The sequence below is a fragment of the Leptosomus discolor genome, chromosome 2 (genome assembly GCF_034619465.1).
Source record: "Leptosomus discolor isolate bLepDis1 chromosome 2, bLepDis1.hap2, whole genome shotgun sequence".
In the NCBI taxonomy this organism is placed as follows: Eukaryota; Metazoa; Chordata; class Aves; order Leptosomiformes; family Leptosomidae; genus Leptosomus; species Leptosomus discolor.
Window position 1 is genome coordinate 42,849,356 of NC_141392.1, and position 12,696 is coordinate 42,862,051.

Below are 12,696 nucleotides of genomic sequence, written 5' to 3' on the forward strand. Positions count from 1 at the left end.
TGTTGGTTATCATAATAAATATTATTAGAAAAATCACATTATTTGAGTGTTTTCAGTGTATTTTATTCTCAAGCACATGCAAGGATCTTAAAGTGCAAAAATTCTTGTTTAATTTATATTCTAAATTTCTACACAGTGGAAATTCTTCTGTACTAAAACAGGAACATGTTTCTTTTCCTCTGAGTATTATTTTGAGCTAAAACAATCCAAGTTACCCATAACATGTCTTACCTAGTAATTCATACAAAGAATTCAAAATAGATTTCCATGCTTCTCCAGCTTCCTTCCCAGCTACGTCTGCAAAATGAGCTGCACTGCTGTATACATTCAAGCGATCAATACATTCAAGAACAAGGTTGATCATACCCTAAAAATGGAAAGGCTCAGATCGTCACGGAAAAAAAAAAAAAAAAGTATTGTTTAGGTGCAAACACATAATATTTTCAGAAATTTAAGAAAACAAAACATGGCAGGATATGCAAAACACAAGAATATATACATGGAGTCAGACAAGTGGAGTCAAACAAGCATTCCCTATGGAAAAGTTTTCCATGCGTGTGGTAATAAAAAATCACCATTTAGGATGGTCAAAATAAAACAAAAAATAAACAGTATTCCAGATGTAATTTCAGGCAAGTTTCTATTCTGGAAAGCATTTATGCATCTGACTAAGTATATGCAACTATCACTACCTGAGAAACAACAGACAATATTAAACACATATTAAACCAAAACATCCTTCTGCATCAAGGTACCAAACTATAACAGAAGAAACTAATTCACACACAAGCAGTAAATTACGGTTAGAATTCAGGGCAAAAGGTCATATTAATACTTAATTTTTTTAAAAAAAGAAAAGGAAGTAAGACTTTAAATGTATTTCTTTAAATATACAGGAAAATCAACAAATCTATAGATGATGAATGTAGCAAAGAATACTTTCAGACAACATGGTGGAAAGTCAGGAGTAAAACGGAGAGAAGTACCTCTTCCTGGAAGAGGTTCTGACGATTCTTCAGTGCTCGGAGCCTGTTTTGTTTGTCTTCATGCTCCAAATGTTCATCAGGGGGGTGAAAGTAGCCAATCAAGTCCTGAAGGCTCAGACTGACTGACTCGATAGGCAAATCGACAGTGGAAGACTTAGCTTTCTTGCTGAGAGCATCAAGGCCCCTACAAGAAGATGTAAAGTCTCATGAGTATTGGAAATTAATTCATTTAAACTGTTCACTGGTTTAAAAGCACAGTTTGTCTAGATGCCAAAGCTCAATTCTTTTTCTGACAGCTATGTAACTTTCCAAAAATGGTTCATGTCCTCCCCATTCTCCATGATCCACCCCTCCCTTCCCAAGGATAAACTGGAAGCATCAAAAATGTTTCTCTTAAATTTATTTGAAATCCAGAAAGCACATTTTAATGTTCTACCTATGCATTTAGCAGTATCAGAGGCAGACCAAAAGATGAAGAGAAGTTATTGTAAACCTGTTCATAGCATCATGAGGCTGGAATAGACAGAAGTCAAGGAACCTGTCTTATGGTGCCAAAGAGGGCCCAGCTAGTCCACCCAGGCTCTCAAGCATGTCTCCAACCTGTTCTTAACCCATCTTCAGTGCTGGAAGATGCAGTTCTTCCACAAACTCTGTCCCAGCACTTCATTAGCCTTTTTGTTTCCCTGATATACAATTCAAGCTTGGCCTTACTGTAGCCTATGACCAGTGTCTTCTATAAGTGGGGGGCAGACCACTCTCATCCATGTTGTACCTGCCCCTTGCTTAGCTGAATCCACAACAAACACCAGAATCTAGTTTTTCCTCAGCACTGTGCTTTCTGGATCCCTGATAAACCTTTCCCTTCATTTAAACCTCAGCTTTCCTGAAATGTGGCTGTTGCAGCTGAGACTTCACCAGCATCATGCAGCAAGTGGAAGGCGAGGGCTTTCCCTTGCACCTCCCTGGCTCCACTCAGGAAGGTGGTGGGTAAGGGCTGGGTAGGGGTCTGTCCCAGACGGGGGCTGCAGAAGGCCCACCTGAACCTTCTGGAAGGAGCAGGAGGGGCCATGAGGGCCAGAGAAACCAGGGGTGCTGAGGGCCTGCAAACATAGCACTCATCCTCAGGGAGAAGGGAAAGATCTGAAGGATCTTGAAACTCTGCAGGAACCAGCCAGAGCCTTGAAGACCTCAGAGAGGAGCAGCCCTGAAGGGAACGGCCCACCCTGCCTTGTGGCATACAACAGGGGAAAACAGCAGGAGGGGGGGCTTATTTGACACTCATGATTTCTCTTTTGACTCATTCTCAATTCTGCCATTGTAAAAAGGGTTTTTTGCTAGCACATTTTTGAGTAAAACCCAGCTATGTAGCAAAGAGGTTCTTTTTGTTTTCAACAGTGCTTCATTTATGCTGACCTAAAGACCACAGACCTTCAACTGGCAGAGGAGCCTGCCATGTCCACACAGGCACCTCCCAGCCCATGCTCATCTCCCTCTTTTAGAGGCACCAAAAGTCCCTGGCAACCTGACCCACGACCATCCTCACCAGTTCTCTCTTTGGAGCTGCATAGCATCCTGCTTGCTCCTAGGATTCCCCTCCAGGCCACAATATGGAGCAGAAGGCCCATTCTATACTCTGCTTTTTGCTGGATTAAGACAACACTGATAAGCTAGGGATTTTCTGGGGAGGGGGGTGGGGGGTGCTGTTGGTTGATTGGTTGTTTTGAGTTTGGGTTTTTTTTGTATTTTTTTAACTGATAAGTTACTCTGTATTTTCATCTCAAATGGTGAACTATGGCTGGAAAACTAAATTTTGGAAACATTATGCATTCAGTAGGAATATTTACTGCTGAAGAATAGAAATCTCTTAGAATAAAAAAATGCAATGTTTCAAAAAGAAAACTACAAAAGTTATCTTTAAAACTTAATTTTTATTGTTAGCACGTTATCTGAAGTGCAATTCTTCTACTGAATTCATGGGAAAGAACTAGGGCACACACTTATGAGAGTAATTCTGATCCCCTCCAATTCAGCTTTTTCTTCTTGGAGTAACATCCTGCCAAAACTAAATTGTTAAACACTACCTTGGACTCCCTGTGCACACCACAAAAAGCTCCACTGTAATTTAGCAGTACCTTGATTTGTGAAACCTTATCACTAAATTGCCTTTCTCTGTCCTTATCTTTTATGGCATTCTTAGAAGCTTCTAAGAAAATGCATTATTTACAAAGTGACCTAGGGCTTGCCCTTCTTTTGTGCTTTAAATGTCATACAGTAGTCTCCTGACAGGCATTTTCCTCTGTTGTTATTTAAGTACCTGTGTAAATGTTTTTCAACAAATTGAAATGTCTACCTCTTCAGCTGTGCACTGATTTAGGACATGATTGCTTCAGGTCATCATCTTCCACATCATCTTCTCTTGTGACAAATGAGTTCCTATGAAATTCTTATCATTCCATACAGCCTTACTGCATATCGCTACACTGATGAGAGGGGCATTTCAGCAATTATTGAAGTCACAAACATTTGAGAATTGGCATTTTATCGGTGGACATTTAGGAGGACACTTGGAGTAGGAAGATAAATGCAAATTGCATAAATCTGGCAGTATTTTTAAATTACTAAAATACTATAAAATAAAAGATTTTATATGTTGCAAAATATTAAAGAAACATATAGCATTAAAATGGAACAAATAACAAAAGTGTAATGGGAAGGCAGAAAGAAGGTGTAATTTCATACTTTTAAGAAAAGCTTTTTCTTGAGTATATTTGTGTCATGTATGAGTTTGTAGTTATACAGTTATCTCCTTCTTCCAGGTTTTTCAAGGAAGAGCACTTTTAAATGCTTAGAAAAGAAAAAGCTAAATGATGAACCACATGACGCAGCAAATTTTGGCAAGGAAAAAATCTCTCTTTTATGGTTTGTTTGCATCTCCAGTATGTTTATGCATTCAAATCAAGGTTGAACAATAAAGTAATATTAGAAGATAGAGAACAGAAACTGACCAATATCTCTCAAGGTACATCTCTGCTGATAACACATAAAGAACTGGCATAAAATACGGTTTGAGAAGTATTCACCTGTTTTATCTGAGGGCTAAACTTGTTCACTCTTGTGTTAATGGCCACTTCGAATAAAATAAAAGAGGAAAAAAAAGGAAAGGGATGAAAAGGTCGTTTTAAAAGCACACCTTATAAACCTGTTGAAAAGGAAGACTGTACTACGGATGACACGTGCTGTACGGGATTCTTCATTCTGAGATCTGGACAACGTTAAACCATCATCCATGTGACCTTCATGGTGCATTATTGCCTGCAACACAAAAATAAAAAAGTCACTACAAAATGAAATATTATTCACAAATAAGATGTATGAAAACTCACAGAGTAAGGCAGGATAGGAAATTATGAAGTCATTAAAAAAAAAATAATTAGAAAGAGATAATCCCATGTTTTACTCCTGTCCAAGGATGTACATGTACTGAGCCAGCAGGTTCAGTACCATAATGATCTCAAAGCCACAGCTTCTATAAACAGTATACTTTGTTAAAAAGCTTTTTTTTTTTTTCAAAAAAAAAAAAAACCCAAAAGTCTCAGGGTTTTTTTGTCAACATCAAAAACAATACCCTGACACAGCAGCAGACCCCTAAAATACAGACAAGGTAAACACGGGTATTCTTTACTGCTCCTGATACCCGAGGATGCTACTGATCTTCTTTTCTGACTACACATTTAGTGGCTACTGACAACTTAACAGTTTTTTCATGTTCAGTTATCGTGGCCCTGAAGGTACTCAATCCAATCTACATGAATATTTTAAACTATTTTAGGTAAAAAATTTTTTTCACACACATATACACACACAAACCATTTATATTACTTACATCACTAAATTATTCAATAATGTATCTTATTTTGAATTATTCTGGAATTAATTATTAAATCATTATAACTATTAATTATATTAGTATTATATTCACTAAAATTTTACATGTACATAAAAACCATTTCCTAAATATATAGTATTTTCAAATGTAACTTCTGGAAGATGTGTTAAGTTGTAAAAGAATCTTTTTCCTACTTTACTATGCTGAGCTAGCATTCTGCTTGGCCATGGTTATTCCTTAGAAGAAGTCGTTCCTCAGGGCTCAAGACTTGAATATTGCAGCCCATAAGGTAATATACTTACAACACGGAAAGAAAAGACTTTAAACTGAAAGCTTCCTCTACCCAAACTACAGAACACTGAAGAAAGAGATTTTAGACTATTCTACAGGCTATTATTAATATTTTAGTTTGACATCAAGTATATCCAGGTTTATCAACGTTTGTGGGTTAATGTCTATAGGCTAACACAAGCACTTTCTTTGGCTTTCAGTTTAAGAATTCTGTACATCACTTAACCTTGCAATAAGTGATTAAAAATCCCACCTCTCACAATGAAACAAAGACATGCTTAAAATATTTGAAACCCAGAAATTAGCTGTCTTCTTTCATTTCCTCCCCTTCCCTATAAGATTGTAACTGAACAAAATGCATTCCTATTTACAGTCTTACCTTCCGCTGCACAGAGCCCATTCTTACAGACTTCGCATCAGCAGACTGATAGGTGAGCCATAAGCCTGTATCTACATGTTGTATGAAGCATATTGAATCCCCGTATTTGATTTCAGGTGCTCCCATTCCATCCACCTCTTTTCTTGTCCCTATGTCCAACTTTTCCTGAAGAAGGAACAAAAAAATTTATGCAAGGACAATAATCAATATGTTAATACTTGCATACAGTATTGAATGCTAGACAATTGTCCAGAACAGGACCTAAAAGAATATTTGAGATTCTTCTTTAATGAAATTATTAAAAAATGGTGAAAGTGTAACTCCTAGTTAAACATTATAGGCTGCCCAGGGAGGTGGTTGAGTCACCATCCCTTAATGTGTTAAAGGTTATTTAGATGTGGTGCTTGGTGATACAGTTTAGGGGTTGTACTTGGTAGAGTAGGGTTGATGGTTGGACTCAATGATCTCGAAGATCTTTTCCAACCCGAATGATTCCATGACTCAGGGAAAAGATGAAAAGAGAGACCCACCCACACAAAAACATCACATATTACTAGGAAAGCTGGGAGTATTCATTTCACGTGCCTAGGAAAGAACTAGGATCGTAATTGACAGTACATGTCATTATTGAAACTTAAAAGCTTACAAAACACCATCAAATACATTGAATCCCCTAGCTGAACGAGGCATAAGCCTCCAGAAGCTATTTTCTTGGGGATTTTTCAATTTTTTTTCAGCCTGGAAAAGATGACCACCTCCCTACAACTTATTTCCAACTGTCACAGAGAGATGGACTTTAACCTGTCACTGCCCGTTACTGCCCAACAGTGGGCTCAGTATTTCCCGAGAAAAGAAATCCACTTCTGTGTGTTTGTAACTGGCCTGTTGACACGCTGTAAAAAAAGAATGGCACGACCCTGTATCAGTCCAGCTGGTGTCCTAAATAACAGCAGATGTTCCAGGAGAGGAAATTTAGTATCCCAAACAATACTATAGTTTGTAACTGTAATTTGAGGTGTTTGCCACTATCTAGCTCTTCTAAGAGCCAACTTCCCCATAGACATGTTTGTCTTTTATAAACCTGTAAGACAAGCCTGTGCATCCTGGTTCATGGCAGATCACCCATTTAATCTCTGCAAAAGCATATGGTTCAACTGAAAGATACAGCTCTTGTCTGCCTGCATTAGTTGTTAAATTCAAAAGTAAGGAAGGAAAAAACATGTTAAAAGGATCAGTACATATCTTGTTAACCATAGGAAGGATGTTAATGTAGTTATGCCCGAAACTTCTCAGGGAACTTCAACCTTCTTCATGGCAAGTTGGATATGCCTGTTCCTGCGGCTGTCACCACTAGCTCAATTTTAGGCAAAAATCTTCTCCATTGACAGTAACAAAACCCACTTTGACTCATTAGTTCTCATTCATGTGATCAAGTTACTAACATAGAAACTATTCATCATGCTTCTGTGAGGAGCGGGAATACATCACAACTGTTGCAGTTAAAGCTGAGACTACTATAATACTGCAGTTGCTCTTTTGCTCTCACTTTCACAGCTTCAACAGTGCAGGCAGGTTCACCAGTGCAGTAGCTCCTTGTATTCTGCTTCCATATATGCTCGCTCATGTCCAGATAAGAAGCTGCTGAGTTTCCACTACTGTTCAAAAAATCATCTGTGCAAACTGCAGGCCTATTCTCAGCCATACATTCAGGGTGCAAGATGATCCCCTTAACCAAATACAGTTTCAACCTTCCCTGCTTCACCTGCTCAGCAGTAGAGGACAAGGCGGTTCCTTCAGTTCCTCAGAGTAATGTTACAAATAACGAGACAAAAACTTTTCGATTTTCTATCCTACTGCAACCAGGAAAGATTACGAGAACGATTACACCATACGCATGTGCCTCAGTCTGGGCAGGCAGCTTGACAGTAAAAGATGACAAAGACTGTTGAGATGAACAGAAAACAATCTCTAATTCATTAAAGGATTTTTAAAAGCATTTATTAAGTAAAGGGAGATGTCACGTAACTAGGTTTTCACCCTACAATTATGAATGCATTTTGAAGCGCTTAAAAAAAATTAAAAATACTCAGGTGAAATTCTTATTACTTTTCATAACATTAAGCTTCCAGATACAATACATTCATCAATTCAGATTATTAAACTGTTTCTGGATACAGATGTTAATTTCACTATCTTGTAAGTGCCTGATTCCTTAAGTGCTGAAATTCTTATTAAAACCTTTTCCACAGATACATGGTAATAACTGATTTATTGATACGTCTGATATCAATTACAGAGTTACTGTGCTCTCCTATTTCATTATTAATTCATCATTTTGTTCATATAATTTCTCTAAATTTCAAAAGCTAGCACAAATAACCTGAATGTAATAACAGTTGCAAATTAATAAGCTACTTATAATAGGACATTGCACACAAATGATGATACAGGCAAAAGTAAATTAGGTCCTGCTACCACATGAAGAAATGACAGCCTGATTTCAAGCTCCAGCCTTTTGAATTACCTTCATAACCAGAGGATAGTATGAACCTGTGTGAACATACTGTACTTCTACATCTACATTGTAAGATCTTTTTTCCAAGACTTCCTCCTTGCAACATATTTATCAAGATATGAATACATGAATTCACAAAATTTCTCATAAAGCACTGTCAGTGACATGAGGGATTATTAATTAAAATATTATTCTGTACTTTCTTTAAAATCTAGTTACTGTAAAAGAAATTGAAGGGGTTTGACATTGAAATCTTCATTCCATTTAGAATTAACATTGAATTTACTTAATGCAAAAATTGCAGTGCCAACAATTTGCCAAACAAAAATTCTGTCCTCCCCTATGGAAGTACACTGACATGTAGATTTAGAGCCCAGACTGAATTCAGTCACATTCAATTAAGCTCTTTCCTGCAAAGTAACCACAGCAGCCAGGAAAGCATACAGTAAAAGTTGTATTAAATATGGGAGAGAAATGGAAAACTAAGAGATGATGTGGGGGCAGCAGGCATTAGAGCATTCATTCATCAGAGCACAATGGAATAATACGCCTGCAAAAAAATCCCTGATATACAAGTGAAAGCAGCAGATTCAAAAGCTTTTCGCTCGCTAGCAAGGACCAAGTTCTCTGGTGCCTGTGTGCCTCTGCCCAGGTGCTGCTGCAGAGATCGCCCATTTCACAAGGTAATGACAATACATTTACTCTGCATTTCACCCATCATTTTGTGGTTGCTCCTGCATCTTGTCTGTGCCTGCTCACACACATTTCTAAACTAGTGAAATTACCTTATTTCAGTGGAAATGTAATATTAAACTAATGCTTTTCATCTAAAAGAATGAATATTTAGTGAATGTGAGAAAGAAAAAAAATGAAATCCACAGACCTTAATCACTACAAACTCAAGCCTATAAAAGAGGCATATGTTTGGGAAAAAAATTGTAGATATCTGTGGACATCCTGTGTTAAGTGAGACTACAAGAGAGAAAAAATATAATTTTATGTATTTCAGATGCTTGAAAGGCTAACATAATTCTCATTTAGTGATAATTATTAGGGTAATATGCAATAACCACAGCACAAAGCCAAATTCCTAGTAAGGCCCTTGCAAATAATGTTAAAAACAACAATAAATGTTGAACATTCACATTTGCATCTGAATCTTCAGATTTATGGGGGATATATTTGCAGTACTTCTTCTGCAAACATGAAAGCTTCGTTTCATCTGGAAATTGACATTGTCACCTACTCACACACCTGAAGGAACTGAGTCTTTAACAACTGTAAACGTGGGTATTCTTCCCCCATATCTAGTTTTGCCTACTTAGAGCTAACGTCTATAGCACAACAAGTGGGATCTTCATAATTCTTCCTTCCACTATTTTTTAGGTAGTGGAAGAATAATTATGACTGTGGCAAAAAACGACTGAAATTGCTCTTAAGAAAGATCTAGGCACCTGACATACTCCCAACTATTAATGCTCTACATTCAACAGAGAAGATTAGGGGCTGCCTCTTATCCAGGAATAATTATTTTGGCCTGACTACATGCAAAAACACAAGACTCCATCTTGAGAGAATCAATGAATGAATTATTTTATCCTTGCTTCAAAGAAAAATAACTGTTGAGATCTATAGTAACTGCAACAGGAATTCCCCAATATAGTTGCACTGCATTGTCCTAAAATATTTTAGTATATCTATGGCTTTTCTAACTGTTTTAAAAAAATACATTGTCTGGGTCTCAAAACAATCACCTGTACTAAAGTCTTTGTTATCAGAGGGCAAAAGTCTATATACCTGCTTTCAGGTATATATTCATATTTTATCTTCCCAAGCAGAAAAATAATTAAAAATACATAAAGTAAATGCTACAGAGAAGTTAATTAATAATTCTGTTTATTATTTTAGAATATAATTTTTTAAAATTAACATTATTGTTGGAAATTTTTAGCAACATGATGCTGCAGGTGAAAAGTATGAAAAACCAAAAAGTATTAAAGAATTTATCCTAGTACTATTTTAAACCGTTTACCCACCACATAATGTAATGTTCTGAACTTGAAATGCTTATTGAAAGTGTCAGATGAAAATTCAAAGTATGGAACTTTCAATTTGGCTACAGTAAAGTATCCAACGAAAGAAATCCTAAGTTTCCAATTTAATTTAAATACCCACAATACTATAAATTTTTTCGTATGTCAGTCAACAGATATAAGCAGTGAAGTACCAGCAATGTTCATCAGAAAAACAAATAAGAGATGAAATAACTGTTCAAAAGTAGGCAAAAAAATCTGCAAACCAAACATGAAACCACAAATAACCAACTAGGTAGCATTACCTAAAGAAAGTATGATAAAAGAAGCTTTACAGACACTAATTACACTAAGGCTTGTGGGGTTTTTAAAATCAGTGAAAAGGTAGAAGGCTCTGATAACTCATGCTGCACTGATTCCATACCTTGGAAGACCGAAAACAGAATGCCGTAGATTTTACATCCGCTTTCTCTTTGTCTGTAAGAAGAAGACTGTTGTCATCCAGGAGACTTAAGTATTTTCCTGTTGTTATATGTCTTAGTCTGAATGCCTGTCCCCATCTAATGTGGCTGCCACTCCACCTAAGAAAGTTCATAGGAAACATTTGGGGTTTTTTAAAACAGAACACAGATTTTAACTACTGGCAAAAAAATTGTAAAGGACGTTATATTGCAAAATAGTCGGTAAAAGAATAAAATTCTAAATGTTGGGTTATCAGCAAGAAAACGGCTACTTTGTGTTTATCTCCTACAAAACCATTCTAACAAATAACCCTAACCTCTTCATTTGCACAGCCTGCCTTGGTTCAGACTGAAATCCTCTTGAGAAAAGATACAGAGTGCCTATGGAAAATGAGGTTTATGCTGTACACAAAGAGCTTAGATCTGCCAGCTCCCTCTCCAACATTTCATCCACCAGCAGCCAGGTTTGTTCACCCTCCTGAAGCACTCAGCACACTTTGGGCACACTTTAAATAGTGTGAGAAAAATAAAATAGCTAAGTAAATAAATAAATAAATCTTCCTAAAATAAATTTTAAAAATTGTTAAGTAAAGATGGGCCCAGATTCTTCATATTCTACAGAAGGAAGTGCAGGCAGAAAGGCAAAGATTTTCTGTCTAAGCTCCCCAAGCTGAAATATAGTTTACAGGTTTCCAACTTCTTGGCTTAAACTGAAAAGTCAGCTCTTCTGTTCTTCCTAATTAACTCCTGAAGATAAACTTGTGTGGCATTTACTAAGGAAGAGGTATTTCACAAAGCCTTTTCAGAAGGCCTCTCAAATGTTCCTTAGATTAGAAAATTGCCATAACTAGGATGTTTTCCTGGATCTTCACAAAACTTACTTGTCTTGTATCTTCAAAAGTTTACACTTTAGATGTATGTGCATACTGCTCTTTTGGAGAGGAAATCATATATTTCTTTTGCATTTGCAAAACGCCCAACATTATGGAGCTATGACACACCTGCCGAGGTCCTGACTTGCTTACCAAATGCTACTAATTCTCTATGCTTACTGTGGCTTGAAATAGCTTAAAATTACCAACAAATGTTCACATAATGTCAATGAAATATACAAACACATCTTCATGAACTTAACTGATTATAAACTTACATTCCCTTATCAGAATTTTGTATTACTGCATCTTCTCACTTGCATTTAAAGTAATTCCAAGTACAGCATTTAAAAACATAAAGTTTTTATGCATACATTTTGTATATAGTCACTGAAAATCCCTTAAGTTGGTACTTACACAGGTGTAAGTCATTTTCATTTTCCCTGACACACATATGTAGCAGATTAAAACATTTACATATTCAATACAGATATCCGCTTGTTTAAGCATGACTTCTTAAGAGGTAGCCATACTGTACGCAAAGAATGCAAAAGCGATTTGGCAGACATTTTTAAAGTGCAGGAGTTTTTAAAATGCAAGAGCAATACCTTGCTTCTGTTTTGTAACAGGATTTATCACACTTCACTAATTAAACTTCTAAACCTTTTAATTGGTTTTAAAGAGGCCAAAAGAACAAAGAGGTTTCCCCCCCAGCTATTTTCTTTTGTAAACTAAATAGTCTCTTCTATTTAAGTCGAGGGGAGAGGACTTTGAGGAGGAAGGAAATATGGAAGATTTATAGCTCAGAAATGTATTTATTTTTTTTCTGTCTTCTACAGCAAAGTCAGTATAGTCCACAAAAGCACATCTAAGCATCAGTGTTCTAGCACAACTTCTGCTTCTCAATTAAGTAAAACATCAGGTCATGACTCTCAGCTATTGTATTGCTGGGTCTGGTAAAACACATCAGCTCTGCACCTTCCATATTATGGGCCATACTGGAGAGCTGTCTTTTCTCTCTGATTCAATTTTCTCTTGGACTCTACAGGTATGGACCATAAGAAAAAGAAAATAATAAATGTAGTGCAATTGAGCCATGCCCTAGTTCATGCCTGCAGGACAGGAAAAAGGACAATTCACGTGCAGTTACAAGAAAAGCCTTTTGAGCAGAAAGTGTCTTGTGAAGCCATTTCTGACTACTACCAATCCTTTTCTGCAATGCAAGAATATGATCCCTGTCACCTTTTGGGAAAGAAAGCAACGCTGAGCAATA

At 36.7% G+C, this 12,696-nt stretch overlaps 1 protein-coding gene across 1 annotated transcript in view; it reads right to left on the reverse strand.

Moving 5' to 3' along the window:
• The window catches only part of RYR2 (ryanodine receptor 2), a 323,964-nt gene that overhangs the window by 215,854 nt on the left and 95,414 nt on the right, over positions 1-12,696 (reverse strand). Inside the window, exons 12-16 of the mRNA XM_086460401.1 lie at positions 10,515-10,671; positions 5,543-5,707; positions 4,177-4,298; positions 987-1,170; positions 232-367 (exon numbers count right to left, since the gene is read on the reverse strand). Of these exons, the coding sequence (XP_086316527.1) occupies positions 232-367; positions 987-1,170; positions 4,177-4,298; positions 5,543-5,707; positions 10,515-10,671 (764 nt within the window). The remainder of the gene's footprint in view (positions 1-231; positions 368-986; positions 1,171-4,176; positions 4,299-5,542; positions 5,708-10,514; positions 10,672-12,696) is intronic.